Below are 16,584 nucleotides of genomic sequence, written 5' to 3' on the forward strand. Positions count from 1 at the left end.
AACTCTGACGTTTGTTCTAAATTGTCGAAGTCATATAATGGGAACAGAGATAAAGACTTCAATGTTATTGCTGACAACAACTTTGAACTTGAATTTAAAAGGAATTATGAAATGATGCCACGCTTTTGAACTATATGAACTATTAACATGAAGTGAGTACTCGAACGCTTAATCATTCAATGTAGAAAAATAAAAGGGCTGATGAAATAAGTCAGACTATTTAAATTGCCATTTAAAAAGGCGCCAGACAAAACGCAAATAAGAGCATCTAGTCATTGGATGGTATAAATAGCAAATAATGCTTAGCAAATAAAATAGTTTCAACTACGCCGTAAAATCAAATATTTTTCTACAAAACATAATAAACTGGTTCAAGAAAATATTATTAAATGTAATTTTAAGACGTCACAATTCCATTGTTATTGAACGATTGTTATTTTCGATTGAGTCCAAGATTGATGTGCGGTTTTTACAGCATTTGGTAATCCAATATGCCATAGACTCAGTGTTAAGATCAGCATCATTACGTTCGATTTAACACCGCAAACATTTTCAAAGTCGTAGTCGAAAGTATTACGAGATGTTTAACTGACTTTGACTGTGAGGTATAACTTGAGTAGACACCCCCATATTAAATGTCTTTAGATTGTCAAGAAAAAGCTGAGAACAATTAAGCTAAAAAAGAGAATTTGCACACATTCTGAACCCGCAATATTGGGTTATCATTGCCATTCTAAGTGATTCCGAAACATGCGTCGATTTTTTTTGGGAAAAGCCGGATTTTGGTGTGACTAGAATCTATGCTATTAACATAGTCTAGAAATGTATAGGGGCATAGGTCAGAGATTAATTCTGACAAATTTTTGCAAAATGTTGAGATAAGCCAAAAATAAACTCGTATTCACCTTCAAACACATTGTCAAGTCCACGGCTAGAATTATGTTGATAGTGAAATCTATAACTCAAAACACTAAGAATCAAATATTTTACTACAAAAATTTCAGGATTGAAATAGGAGATTTCGCTGGTTTTTTCTGCAATTTCAACTTTTGCTTTCATACTGAATGATTCCCAAAAAGATCACTTCTAAAAATACAATCAAGTCTAGGTGCAATAAAAGACATTAAAATTAATGTTATCAGTTCTCTGATTTGTTCCAACAATCTTGGTATGGGATTGCAAAATAAGTTTAAAAAATGCAATAAAAATTTGTTCAATGACTTTGCTAAAAGTGCAGTTCATCTTGATTATTGTGTGAATTTTATTTTATTTTGAGTTGAACTTTAATCGAAATACATTTTAAAATATAATTTGCAGACTGCAAATGGCAGATTAATTTTATTGCAAAGGTAAAAACAATTATTCATAAAATTGGGGAGGTAGTTTAATAAAGATTAACATTAAATTTTAATTTTAAGTAAATAAAACCAAGTGGCAACGCCTTTAGTAACTGAAATCCTGAAAAGCTATATGAAGACAGCAGCTTTCCGGCAAAGTTATGAACAATTTTCGCGGGCTTTTTACAAACTGGGCCAGCTGTTGCTCAAACGAAGCTTTCGTGTAAAATGGATTTCCTTCCGGTACAAGATTTTATTTTTGGCTTAAATAGCCGGTGAATGGGAAAATATTAACCAATTATTTAGCAGAAACATATCGAAATAATTGGCTTTAAAAAAATTATCACTTCTAAAAGAGATCCCAACGGACATTTCCTTGGAGGACTCAAAGTTTCCCCTTTGCATTTGTGTGTTTCCATGAGCCCATCTGTGTTTTGGGTGCGAGTGTGTGGGTCTGATGGAACATGACATCGGGTAACTGCGTGTAATTTTTGGTGAACAACAACACAGTCGAGTTTCAGCAACGCTCTGGCCAAGTTGTTGAGGCGCGTGAGCCAAAAAAAAAGGGAAAATTCAACCGCTTCCAGTTATCTCTCTCTTTGGCTACAATTATTTGAAATAATTGACCAGTGTGTACAAGGGATTATTGTATTAAAAATTAATGAAAGCCTGCTAATAAGGAAATTGCATTGCAAACTCGTTAAGAACCCAAAACACGCACAATATGCGTTGTTCCGTGTAGAGCGAATTGCGGATACGCCACGTTGAACCGTCAAAAGGATTTGGTAAACATATTGTTGCGGAAAATTGCATGCCGCAATTTGAATAAGAAAATTGTTTGCACAATTTTTATTCGACTCTGTGTCACCGATTCGCAAATATTCAAACGGGTAAGTGCCAACACAGCTGTTTGATTCATGTCAACTCAATTTGCATACAAATTCGGTTTTATAATCTGAAAAAAAAATAGTTAAGGCACGTCTGGGAAACAAGCTATTTAATATTTTATGGGTTTTATTTGCTTTGAAGTCAGAGTGAAATCTTTTTGGGACAATGCTTTTGTGGGGCCAATGTAATTCGAACTTGTTGAGCAAGGAAATTGATTTTCTAGTCGAAGAAGGAAATGTAAGCTGGCAAACTTTTATTGTAAAAGTTAAGCTAGTGAGTTTTCTTTGTAAATCATCTCGTGTAAAGTTCTGCAGAATTTTCTAGAGAAAAACTCAAAGTGAAATTGTTTGTGATATCTTTTTGAGATAGGGAGGGAAGTACATGATCTTGTGGTATTCTCATGGGAGTTGGCGAACAAAATGATGGTAATGTTTTAGGAAAGAAAATTAGGCTTATCTACTTGGGGAATTGAAGTTCCGCAAATTTTCTGACTGTCAGATTTAACCTTGAATTATAATAACATGATAAATGCTTATTTCTGCTTCTTATTGGTGCCTATTTTTTAATTCACTACAAATTGTAATAAGCGAATTTAGTCATTTGTTTTATTTTATTTTGTAAATATTGGTCAATTATTGCTTTTTTTGTTCACTGAGCTTTTTAATTAGTTAAGGGTTCCGTTTAATTTGAATACAAAAGTCTATTAAAAAACTCATAAAACTCCTGTATCATTCAATAGGCATAGATTTAATCACAATTTACGTCACAACCATGTTGATACCATATCAAAGTCTACGCAAATTGTTTGTTTTGGAAAATGAGTTTCCCTTTCGCTTGTCGAGAGATGTTCTGCAGCTCCCACATTGCCACTTTTCGGGTGATTGCTGATTGAAATGATTGCATTGCGTATACGACACGTGTTATGCGTTGTGCAGTGGCTGTGATAAATTCGCTCAAAGCCGAGGTATTTTAATTTAATTAGTCAAGAGCGTTAGCGAAACGTGTTCTCAAACACATGCGGGATCCTTTACCCAATTTGGCGTGTTCCGTTCTGAAAAGACTATAAGGATTTCGGTGGGATTTTCTCAGCCGCGGGCTGTTCAAGCTGGTGTAGAAGCCAGGACTCGTTGGCCACGTTGGCAGCCACTCAAACACAACAAGCATGTCCTTGAAAAGCCCGTATACGGCCGTGAACCCCGACCTCCATTTTGTAGCCGAATAGAGAGACCTTCATCATATGTACTGTATATAATCCCCTTTCTCGAATATTGCGTGCTAGGCAGTCAACAGGCTGCACCAAAGAAGTGCATTTATTATAGACCGAAGAGCCATGAATATTTATCACGTGTCCCAAGATTAATGCATTTTTAATGCAAAAACGTCGCCCGAAGCTACAGGCCACATTGACGAGGCCATAAAGAAGCGCCCAGCCAGCCATGTTTGTTAACTTGTTGAGTTAATGGCAGCTCTTTAGCCTCTGGCCCACCATTGGGTTGCTTTATGGGGGTTTCGGAGCGGCTTTGCCTTTGTTGCGAACCCAAGTATTAATATCACACTTCTTATTTCCTTAGCCCACGCCAGGACATGTTTTTTCCTTTATTCTTTTCTCGTATTTTTTTTTTGCCTTCCTGAGTGCGCATGTAAACATTTTCCGTTGTTTACTTCTTGGGCTTTTTTAGCGTTTTAATGAGCGTTTTATTGTTTATTTTTATGCTCCTGCCCTTATACTGGAGGCGTATAACTTTGGGTCACTTTATTAAATTGCTGTTTATCTTGCATTCACAGTACCTCTCTTACGAATTTTATTTTCAATATTTTCCGTGCCCCGTCGGTCGGATCCCTTGGCTTAATGGCCTGCGGCAAATTGACATATGGCTGTTGATTTTAATGGGATCTTTTATTCCACTTTTATCGCATATAGAGGGCTCTGGGAGTGTTTGCAAATGAGAGTGAAAGGGCTGGCAGGAATTTACTTCTGAATGGCTTATACGAGTATTTGCTGACATGAGAGGATATTTGACTTTACAGATGTCTTTTGAACTCATAAATAAACACTTTCAAAATTAAAATTTATTTGAAAAGGTTTTACAGCGTATTTCTACGCACATTAAAAATCCTAGTGACTTCTTATTGAAATATTAAATACATCATCTTAAAAATACGAAACGAAACTCTTATTTAAATTATTCATAAATGCTTTTGCTATATAACTTGTGTAATCCAAACTTTGCAAAAGGAATAACGCCTTAATGTCAAGTTTTTCCTTATGCTGCCAAGTTCGTTAATCCATTTATGAACTTTACCCTGGATCCAGCCAGTTCCCAGCTGCTTGTAGTATATCCCCCCTTAACCCCGTCATAAGCTATAAATATTCATTGATGGCTAATTAGCAAGGACTGTGATGGGGTCAGCATTCAATTTGCCCCGCTGATCCCATTGACATTGGAGGACAACAACAGGCGATGCCATTGGTGGTAGATAATCAACTCGGATAACAAAAACAGACACATTACGGAGACTCGAAAGGATGGCAAATGGGATGATGATGATAGTGATGATGTTGTTGTCGATGTGTATAAACTAGCGCCTCTGCTGTGTCATTATGGCGCGTACTACAAATTGCTGATGCCTGATTATTGGCGGCCAGGACCTCCGGAACCGTGAACTCGGGCTCCTGGAGGACACCGTGACCCTCGGACCGTGTATGTTGGCATCATTTCAGCTGCTTGTTTATGCACACCGAAGGTTTTTCATCTGTTGCTCGAGGGACCCTGGTTCAACTGCACTGAATGAGTTAAAGCCAAGAGCTAAATGAATTCCAGGTCGGCAGGAGCCTTCATAAGTTTGTTTTTGCAACTGTGCAGGTTTTGCGTAACATAAACAGAACAAAATCAATAAAAGTAAATGAAAATCCTGGACGAACAATGGTCATAGATAAACTCACATAAATTAGTTTTTTGTGAAATCGTTTTTCAAATATTATCAAGGTATTTAAATTAAATTATTTGTTTGTGAAATTTTTTTTAATATTATCAAGGTTATTAATGCGGACAGGGACAAGAATACATTGGCCACTTTTAGATCTGAAATTAGGTTTGGTCACACACAGTACACAGCTGTGACCCCCAAACTACTAGATTTGTGGAATATTTTCTAAATGTTGTTCTAGGTGTCTAAAAGTATGCAACAAAATATTTTAAAAGTATGCAACAAAATATTTATTTAGAAAGACAACTGTCCTTTGCTCACTGTCATACTTTCAGGCAGATAAAGTTATTTTTACAAGTGTTTTCAAACCCGTAGTGCTTTGAGTGACACCCCCTGAGATATACATTTTGTAAATATACAAATTGGCTATTTGTATTAGGTTATTAAAAGTTGCACCTTATCATTGTGTGCAAAGAATGGTTAGTCCACTGTTTTTTCCTGGTCATTCTTTTGTCGAGGACAACAAAGACACGCGCATCCTCGTGGACCCGATGTCGTAATCTAATTACTGTTGCCAGGGACACAGGTGTGCAACCAGCACTTGGCCAATGTTTTCGCAATACTCGACGGCAGGATAAGCCGAACAATGGTCACGGAAGACAGGAAGGATAGGGGCAAAGTGCTTCCGGAAGCCGGAGAAAAATGATAGTTTAATGGAAGTTGTTTAGTGAGTTAATAAAGCTGGCTTTTGTGAGTCAAGTTGACTTCCGCACAATCAAAAACCTTTGGCATGGCAAAGGTTTATAATTATCCCATAATAAAAGCTTTCAAAACGGGATTTACAAACATGAGTTCTTAAATTTTTAAGCATTTTTGAAAAAGTAAAGACCTAGCCTTACCCAACAGCCATAGCAACAGGATAATTGGGTGTTTGCCTTGCTGACGACTGCAATTGTCCACATTCTTTGAAAAGAACAGCAGGGCGTGTATTTGGCCGAGAAAGGGAATGGCAACCGAGTCACAGAAACACTTCATTAGACTAATGAGCATAATTTGCCATAATTGCGACATTCAAAGGCGCTGAGACCATGAAAAGGCATCTTTATCCATTACTTTTTTAAGCGAGGGATGATGAAATCGCCAGCGGCATCTGGGGGAAATCACGCGATTAAGCTGGCCCGACACACACCCATCATTTTTCCCAGGCAGGCAATGAACCATGCGGTTGATTTTATCGATTAGATAAACTTAATTTTAGTCGCACATTGTCAACATATTGGCGGGACTTTGGGACTTTGGGAGGGACGCATCACTGGCCTTGACTTTGTTGCGAGGCAAATGGAAAACGCAGGCGGAAGTAGTGCGGTGTTATCTAGGGGTTCCAGCGAAAAGTGAAAATGTGCACGATAAAAGCCACAAAATGATTTACAAAGCCAACCAAATACCAGACAGTCGGCCCAAAAGGGCCAAAGCGCGGTTTTTGTATTGAAATTTATGACAGGAGCAATAAATCCCTATACCCACAGGCCCACACATGTGGAAATGATGCATGTGGGCAAACAAGGGAACTGGGAGTTCGAAACCATGGATAAGATTCTTTAAAATACCCTTTCAAAAGCTCTTAGGTTACCCAAGCTATTAAGCTGGGCTTAGGATGTAATTGGTTTACTCACAAAAATCGGATGAGATTTTATTTTTGGTCAATCAAAATGGTTCCTTTGTGTAATACTTACAGAGGAATAGGTATTTATTAGCCAACAGATTGATTTTATATTCAATTATAATAAATCTGTTCTATACTAGAGATTATAATGCAAAATATTTGTTCATTTTTTTAACAATCATGTTGTTTTTGAATTGAAATTTGAAAGTATAGTTGCCCATTTTAGAGAAAGGGTGATAAAATTCATCAAGCCACATGGCCACATGTGCCGTGACAAAAATTTTGTGCGGGCTGAGAGTGCCGGGACATAAATGTCAGGACATCCAGGCACAAAAGGACACCTCGAATGATTGAATGACTGACTGATGATGTGCGGGCGCAGCAGTGCGATCTGCCCAATTGGCATTGATTGGGTTATGTCTGATTTACTTTGTGCAGCGGCTGGTAAAAACGGAAGGTGATATCAGTTCGCTGACATTTTGCCATATTTCCCAGGGAATTAACGGGCGATTGGCTGGCAAATTGATTTCACTGGAAATGTCTACATCAAGAGTTTTTCACTTAATTTACGGCTCTGACTTCTGCGATAGCGGCTTATCTTCGCAACTGTCAGAGTTTAAATTAGAACTAATTTCATAAATTTTCCAAGCAGACACATTAAGGCCAGGCCCAAACTCACTTATTTGTACATAAGGAAACATAAATCATTTTCCCAAGATTTTCCAAGGAACCCGAAAAGCAAGAGGGAAAACAGGGAATTGAACCCGCATATACACCTCATGCAATTGCCATAAAAGAAAGCGTAGACCCAAAAACAAAAGTTGGCTGTAAATAAATAATGAGTGAAAAGTAAATTTGCAGAAAATTGGCCTGGAAAAAAGGGGTTGTGGTGGGCCGGGGAAAATTTTGGGTCTAAGAAGGAAAAGCTGGAATCATACAAAGGTGGTTTTCAAATATAAATGTACTAATTAATTAACAAGTCCGTTATAAATTTTAGCTTTTTCAACAGACACCACTTCATCTTGTTCGTGGCAGTTTTGTGCGCTCTCCACATTCTTCTTGCACAGGAAAAAATTAAATAACTGTGTGAAATTAATTACATTTGGTAACATGTTTAGAATTTAAAATCCACAAAAACTTTATACTAAAATGAATATATTTGCTTATAAGACTTCATTAATAATACACACAGAAAACTTTGAAGATTTATACTGCACAAAAAAGATAAACTAGTTAAAAGTTTAATGCGGATTCCTTGTTTAAGACACAAAAATTTTCATTTGGACCCGTGTTTAACTCTTAGAAAAAGTGAAACTATAAAATTGCGCACACAGTGGTTAAATAAGTTGAACGCCGGACATCCTACCCTCTGCTTTTTGTTTTGTTTTAAGTGTGGGTGTAATTTGGAGAATTTCGTAGGGGTTCCTGGGATGAGGAGGGGTCACCTGGCAGTTTGCTCGGCTAATTGCGAACTAACCGAGGCCGAGGCGCCTTTATGGCAATTTTGTGTGGCTGCGGTCTAACAAAGACAAAGCCCCAGCCCCTTCATTATCCTCCTGGTGGACCCCCAGAGCTGGTGGAGAACTGTGAGCACGTGCCATGGGTCAGGATTCTGTGGTGCCCCACAAACATTACCACCTTAAGCCGCTCAATTAATAACCCACAAAGCCAGCCAGCGAGAAGATGAATGTCGGACGTGGGGCCCCGAGCTTTGATTTATTTATGAGACACACATCCCGGGGTCCTGACTTGCTAATGAATGTTTTATGGCTAGTTTGGGTGTCATTAGGCAGGTGGGCAGCTGTCAATGTGGGGTCAGGCCGAGTAATTGACCCGCATTGTCGTGTCATGTTTTATGAGGAAAGAAGTTGCTGCATTCGCTGACCTGTTGATGTTTTTTATTATCTTTCAGATTCACTCACAACCAGAAAAATGGATATTGTTATACGTGAAGAGGACATTTCACTGGCCCAGATTGGCGTCTATGCCTCAGTTTCCTTCCTGGTAGTTTCGGCTGTTGGAGCAGCCCTATACACCACCTGCTCTAAACGATATCGCCTGAACTGGTTTGAACAAAATCTCCTGGAATCGGCCAACGAAAAGGATGAGGATCAACAGAGGTAGGCATAAACATTTTTTAAAATTAAATATGTAAACTATTTTGCGTTAAAAAAATTAAAATAAGAAAAATGTCAAAAAAAAACTATGCAAAATGTAAATACGCTTTTGAAATAAATTTTTCTAAAAGTTATTGGTCAATAGAAAAATTGCAGGAATATTTTAATCTCATACTGAATTTATATTTAATGAAATGCTAAAAAGATAAAAAGGAGCTTCTGGCTATTAGTATATTTGTAGTGCAAACGAAACTTTATTATTTTTGGTATTATGATATTGTTTTTTGGTTCACCGAGATGAGAGATACCTCACTTTAATTCAAGAATTTGTTTTTCCCACCTGAATAAAATAATGGGAAAGAATTCTCATTCCACAAATGGTAAACCTGTGTAGGATAATTTAAAATTTCCATTTTCGGTTCGAAATTTTGAAGCCCCCTTGTTGGTACTAACCGTATATAACCGTATATAATGCCTCCAATTGTTTTTGTTTCACTTCAGCAGGGAGGCTTTGGTTGCCGGTGCTGCGGGCTATAATGTGGACAACATAAACGAGGTGCCGCGTGGGAAATTCGGCAGTGGAAATGCCGGCAACCTCAGCCCCACATCCTTAAAGAGCGAGGACAATGACCCGGCATTTTGGGTACCCGCCTCGGTCACCTCGACGGCTGCCATCCAGCAACAGGTGTCCAACACCACCGAGGAGTCGGCCCCGCCCACACCCACTTCGCCCACCGGAAGCCTGAAGTCGAACACCCTGTCCTATTGCTCCACCACTTCCGTGCCCATCGCCAGATCCGATAAGCATGTGGTCCTGGCCATGCACCCGAGTCGTCCCAGGGTCTCTTCCATGAATGCCAAGTTGGATCACACTAAAATTGACATGACCTTGTATAGGAGCGTAAGTAAAAGGAGTTTTTCCTTATATTACATATGATTATTTAATGTTATGTATATTATTTTGCAGCACTCTCAACCGAAGACCATCAATCCAGTTTCCGTCAGTGAAGTCCGCGGCAATTTGCATGTTAGCATCGTCTACGATCCTGTAGGTGGTTTGTTAAATGTTCGACTACTGGAAGCTCAGAATCTTCAGCCAAGACAATTTAGTGGAACTGCCGATCCATATGCCAAAGTAAGATTGCTGCCGGATAAAAAGAATTTTTGGCAGACGCGCATTCACAAGAGGACCTTGAATCCAGGTGAATATTTATTAAATATACCCAATATTTGGTAATTTTTTGCTTTCGATTCTGATACAAATTGTATTATATACAATCGAAGTATCCATTACTGAGTTACTTAGCCTTTTATAAAATAAAATGTTCTAAAATAATTACATGGTTTGAAAATATAATAATAATAATGGTAAAATAAATTTTTTCTAAAATCTTTTCCAGTTTTCGATGAGCAGTTTGTTTTTGAAGTCACAGCCGGAGTAATTGACAAGCGGACCGTTGAGATTTTACTGTACGACTTTGATGCCTATTCCCGGCACGTTTGTATCGGTGGAACCAAGCTACATCTGGCTAATTTGGATCTGAGTGAACAGGTGAAACTCTGGACTCCCTTGAGCTCCGCCTCGGCCCAGGATATGAAGGTGGATCTAGGAGATATAATGGTGTCCCTGGCCTATTTGCCATCTGCGGAACGTTTGATGGTGGTCCTGATCAAGGCCCGAAATCTTCGAATTGTGGACGATGCCCGAAACTCATCGGATCCGTACGTAAAGGTTACTCTCTTGGGTCCCGGTGGCAAGAAAATGAAGAAACGCAAGACGGGCGTTCAAAGGGGCACTCTGAATCCCGTTTATAATGAAGCCCTGGCTTTCGATGTCGCGAAGGAAACGCTGAAAAATTGTGTACTAGAATTCACCGTGGTCCACGATGGTTTATTGGGTAAGTGAAGAAACTATTTATTCGTTTTCAAAGAGATGCATTCTTTATGGTTTTTAATATGTGCAGTTATAAACCATCAAAAAATTTTGGATTTTTTTAAGTTACTAGAAAAATTTTTGAAATACTTTGACATTTACACAATTTTTTACAACTCTAAAACAAATCTTTAAGACTTATGAGAAAAAATATCTTACTTAAAATTATATTCAATATATAATATATTTAAAACTTTCAAAACTCTATAATATGAAATTGTAATTTGATTACCATTTAAAATTTGTAATTAAATACAAAACATTTTTTTTTTTTTTTACAGGATCTAGTGAAATTTTGGGTCGTACTCTCATTGGAAACTCTCCGGAAGTCCGCACTGAAGAAAAAATATTTTTTGAGGAAATTTTCCGCGCCAAAAATGCAACGGCACAGTGGGTTGCACTGCAAGAACCGGCAAACAATTTGGCCACAGTAAAAACTACAAACACCAAGAACTAGCTGCCACAATTGCCGGCTGCTTTTGGTTTGTGTCTGAGTAAAGACAGCGGCGGTGGTTGTCTTGGGTAAGGGTTTTTGCGTGGGCGGAAAAGCACAATTTTTGTAGACATACGGATAGAGCAAATGCTCAAACCTTTTGTAGACTTACGTTAACATAACTAACATTTATTATTTATTTAAACAGTCTGTAATTTGTTTTCCGTTACTATCGGCTAATAATTTTTTACAATAACGTCTTTTTGAAAAAGCAGGCTAATTTATTCTTGCTGTTTTTATCCGTCAATTAGGCTTTTACTGACATTTCTTACATTTTTGTTTAAGTGTATAATATTCAGAAAAATATGATTTTTGGAAAGTGCACACCCTTAACCCTAATAACAAATATTTATAAACAAAAAACTTAGAATATTTCGCATATTGATATAACATCAGAAAAATGGTACGGCTGTATTTAAAAAAAATTACAGATCAACTATTATTATTGTAAATACGGCTGTATACATATATGTATATCATATATCACTGTGGACGGCAGTACACGTAGTGACAATGTTTTAATATAAACCAAGATATTTGGTGATATATAAAAAAAAAAATACTGGAATAAGGGAACTTGCAGGGATACGTTTTAAGCAGGATAAAGAGTCGAAATAGAGTGTCACACAAAGGTCACCAAATAGTTTCAAATATGATCAATAGACGTCGGATTTTATATGAATTGGTTTTTTAAAATTAAATTTTCAGCGGTCCCTGATTGATTACAAATCTTATTTTAACAAATTGATATCGTATTAAATCCGGCGTCTAATGACAAAAAACATTTCAATAAATGTGCTTTGTACGGTATCAATTAATCAAAGAAAATATATTTAATATACATTTTATGTGTCAGACATGTCAAGAAGTACCTAAAATACAAATTACCAACAATAAAATTAGCCAAAAGAGAGAAAGAAAAACCAATGAAAATATATAGAAAATGCAAAACCATGATTATTACTTTCATTTTATATATTTTATAGGCGAAGGTTTCAGGGCACAGAGGGCACAAAAATCCACAAACATTTAGTTTAATTTTGTGCTTTAAGAAAATGGTTGAAATATAATGCACAGTGAGCAGAAGTAATTCTAACCAAATTAAACTATTCTTATACGCATTGTTATAATACTTAATGTAGCGACATTATAAAATAACTTGTGTCTATGTAGTAGATTTAGTTTAAACGCACTATGTATTCCATAATCGCAAAATACCTAATATATATCTATGTGAAATAAAGTTCGTAGATCATAGACCTTAAAAGTTGTGTTGCTGTGCTATTGAACCCAAAAATTGTCTCAAATCAGTTTCCCTTCAAGGTTAATTATAAAAACTTTCCCCTGACCAACCTTAAATTAATTTCAGCCATCAACTTCAAACGCTTGTGGTTTCCATTTTACGACGAAACCAAAGAAATCCCTGCCCACATTTACCCCCGTTTTTGTGGACATTGAGCCTTAAATATTTTGGTGGGCGAATCGAACTTGTGGGCCAAGTTGGCGTGCAAAAAAGAAAAGTTTCCGGCAAACCCGTTAACTAATTTTCCAACATTGACTGATAAATCCGCCGGGAGCGTCGACGGCCAACGCTACATTGGCTGTTAAAGCAGCCATGCAGGAGATGCCCCAGGACCTGTGGACTGGTGTGGTTCCCGTTTCTGTCTATATAAGTTCACCGTAAATTTCCTTTTCAATCAAAATGTGCTTTCATTCAATTTGGAAGGCGGCGGCGGGCATAAGTAGCCTCAGTCGAGGGCTTCGGGGGTGTGGAAACTCCGGAGGGAAGAGCTGCAAAGGCAACTTTGAACGGGTGCCAGAAATTGGTGGCGCCAAAAGGAATCGAGCTTAAAGAGGGTGGTGCATTTAGAAAAATTTACCTTTATTAAAAGCATATCATTAAAATGTTCTTGGTCAAGAACTACGAGTTATCATTCATCATAGTTTTCTCTAAACTTTTTTAAGTTGCAAATTTTTGTTTTGTGAATATTTTTTAGATTATAAGAATACCATTATGTTTATATTTTTTAAAGATTTTAAAAATAGTAACCAAATATAAAAAAATGTTTAAATATAAATACTAAAAAGCGCCTATAAACTTACGTGTTTTAAAATATTAAACTCCTATAAAGGGGGGAGCAACACAAATCACTAGGGTTTTGAAATCTCTTTTAAATTTTATGTAAAGTGTCTGAAAGTATGCAACAAAATTAGTTAGAAACTCAACGACCCCATTCAGAAATACGACTATTCTTTATTACTTGCATACTTTTAGACACCTAAAACTACTCTTCAAATCGACTTCAAAACCAAAATGATTTGTATGGCACCCCAAATACCAGTTTCAGCTATCTAAGCACGTTCACAAATGTCACATAAGTCAAACATTTTCTTTAAGTGTAAGCAGTAGCTCTGGCACCGGAAACATTCTTATGGAATTCCAACAAGGTTCACTGCCACATTGTAGAGGGAGTCAGGAAGGCGATTGAAAGGCCAACTGACCGATAGCCGGTTCAAAATGGATTCATAGATAGTCGCCTGGTCTAGCAGAACACACCGCAAGGATAGTTAAATTATTTGCTTGCCACTTCCCCTTGTTTCCGGTCCTTTTCCCACCGACCACTTTCTCAGAGTTAAATTTTCTATCTCCCACTCGGCAAGTTTTTTCATAAAGTTTCTTCAACCATTTACATTGCTCTTTTAAGTTGTTTCCAAGGTCGATGGTCAGTCTTTGATAAACTGTTAAGAATGAAAAGAGATGCTCAAGTGGATAGCCAAAAAGTTTAGTTTACAAATTTATTGGCTGATACAACTTGGTTCTACTTTGCAAATCTTAGCTTTAAATGGTTTAAAGACCATTGATGATTGGTTGATGGATTGAGTTTTTCAGTTGTTTTAAAAATCTTTTCCCATGTCCCATTATTTTAACAACTTAACATCATATTCCTCTTTATCGTTTTCTATATTTTTTCTGAATTATTTTTCTTTGTTGCATTTTAAATTTTTTTAACCCTCTCAGCAAAATAACATCCAGTGCTATTCCCATGCATTCGCTTCACAAATGCATCTCAGATAATGTACAATTTTGACTTATTGATAGACTCTGTCTGCCAGGGCCAAAGTGCTTTTGTGCGATTTTTCACTCTATTCGTTTGCAATCGCTGGGATTCCTTTGAAGCGGCAGCTATCAATTTTTCACCGATAATGCCTCGCATCAAAGTCAGTTGGCAATAAACTGCAAATGCGACTAACGAGTAAATTCCATTTTTAATTTCGTCGCACTCTTTGTCTATCTCAATGCCATTTGCTCTCTGCATCATCTCGATTTTATTTGCTTCTGCATTCCCAGTACGTTTTCGCCCCCTTCACGAGTCGTGGGTCCTGAGTTCTGGGTTCTGGGTTCTGGGTTCTGGCCAGTTTCAAAAGCTTGTCAGCGGAAAACGTAAACTAACGACATTTTCGTTTTCTTATTTACACAATCAATTTCGTGCTTTTGTGATCCACGGGCAAAGGAAGGCGGGAATGCTGAAATGAAGAGTGCTCCTTGCACATCCTTCTTGCCCGGCGACACTGCGATGTGGATATACATCCTTTACATCTCTGGACTTTCAGTGGACGTGCTCTTCCAAAGGGGTATTTTGACTATCCAATAGATTTTTTGTATAAAATGTTAAAAAAAATTTAAATATTAAAAATTAAGGGCTTTAAAATAAGTTTGTATCTACAGGACTTAACTCATGATATAAGTCTACCCTCAAACTTTTTATAGTTAAGCTTTTAAAATATTTTACAAAATTTAAAATCCCACCCAAGGTTTCTCTTTATTATTAAAATTAATCCTATAATTGATATTTAACGTATTTTTAAAACAACCTTTTTCATAGGATCTAATTTTTCCCCGAATACATTTATAGTTTTAGTCCCTGCGCGAACCCCTTGAGGGAATATTGGGGATAGATCCCCCCACTTACCTTAAAAAGTTATGTAATAGGTATTCCAATTCTTTTTTCTGATTTATACCAAACAATTTTTTTCATGTCCCCCCCCAACCAATCTTAATATCATTTCTGGATCCTCCAATGTTCTAATCAATATGATCTAATCCTCCAACGTTCTAATCTATAAGATCTAATCTTATCTATAAGATTAAGCTTCGCATATTGAAAGTTATCCAGAAGGGTATGTTAAACTTCGATTCCCTGATCAGGAATTTCCCTCTTGTTCTCTGGACCTTCCACATCCGTTGTATCGTTAAGTTGCCATTGCCATATAGCTTTAGTTTCGGCAGTGACGATGGCAATGGTGTTGCACTAGCTGCTAGTAGCTACTGTTGCTTTGGCTGCTGCCGTTTGTGCCGCGAGGGAAATTGTCGTCAAAGCGGAAAAAATGTCACATTGTTGTTCTAGTCATCATGGAGATGGGATGGGATCTGATAGGATGGGATGGGTGGAAAATGGTGGATGGGCGGGTGTTATGGATGCCACTCCCACAATTGCCACACGTTGCATGTGTGTTGCATTGGCAGTTCCCAGTTCCAGTTTCGTTTCGCTTTCTTTTCGCCGACCCCTTTCTTCTGCCTTTCTACCCCTTTCTTTATTTCCTTTTTTTTTTGTTGTATCCTTTCTTTTGATGTTGACCGCATTCGTTGGCTCGTTTCGCTGGCTGAGTTCGCTTTTTGGGGACTGCCTTTATTGTTTATGCAACTGTCAGCAGTTTTCGCTTCTCGTTTGCCCCAAGTTTTTCCAATCTACACCCCATCCCGCCCACTGATTTTCCTTTCTATGTGTGTAGGTGTTTGCCTTGTATCTCTGTGCGACTTCCATATTTGTTGTCATTTCGAATTGTTTCAATGACTTTTGACAGCGAGCAGATTAGCTGGGCGACGCCTCCGCTGAATTGTCCACCAAAAATCAACCCCTTTCTCCAATTGTCAGGGGAAATCAGAGGTGTATGCTCGGATCATTCTCTATTACCAACGGGGAAAAAGTTCAATGAATTCGTCTTCAAGGGACTTTTGTGATTACTTTAAACAAGAATTTTCTTTGTCTCGTGTTGATTGAAATGGAGAGCTTGTTAAATGGATATTTCATGAAGCTGTTGAGGGGGTACAACTTTCTCAAAAATGCAGGGATTGCATTTACTTTCTAAGTAAATATTATCTTTAAAATATTCCCTGCTTTTACCTTTAATGGATAAAACTTTTTCTATCGATTATAAAAAAGGGA

The 16,584-nt window shown here is 37.5% G+C and overlaps 1 protein-coding gene across 2 annotated transcripts; it reads left to right on the forward strand.

The window, feature by feature from the left end:
* The first annotated feature begins 1,838 nt into the window (after positions 1-1,838).
* On the forward strand, positions 1,839-12,626 carry Sytalpha (Synaptotagmin alpha). Of its 2 annotated transcripts, none has more exons than XM_017089913.4 (6): positions 1,839-2,227; positions 8,729-8,936; positions 9,438-9,834; positions 9,901-10,135; positions 10,334-10,831; positions 11,148-12,626. In XM_017089913.4, the coding sequence occupies exons 2-6, from the start codon at positions 8,749-8,751 to the stop codon at positions 11,321-11,323; spliced, it is 1,494 nt and encodes a 497-aa protein (XP_016945402.3). In that variant the 5' UTR covers positions 1,839-2,227; positions 8,729-8,748; the 3' UTR covers positions 11,324-12,626. The 2 variants fall into 2 exon arrangements, with proteins under 2 accessions (XP_016945402.3, XP_016945400.3); XM_017089911.4 differs by having other exon boundaries at positions 1,840-2,227; positions 9,435-9,834.
* Positions 12,627-16,584: the final 3,958 nt, after the last annotated feature.

The sequence above is a fragment of the Drosophila suzukii genome, chromosome 2L (assembly GCF_043229965.1).
Source record: "Drosophila suzukii chromosome 2L, CBGP_Dsuzu_IsoJpt1.0, whole genome shotgun sequence".
In the NCBI taxonomy this organism is placed as follows: domain Eukaryota; kingdom Metazoa; phylum Arthropoda; class Insecta; order Diptera; family Drosophilidae; genus Drosophila; species Drosophila suzukii.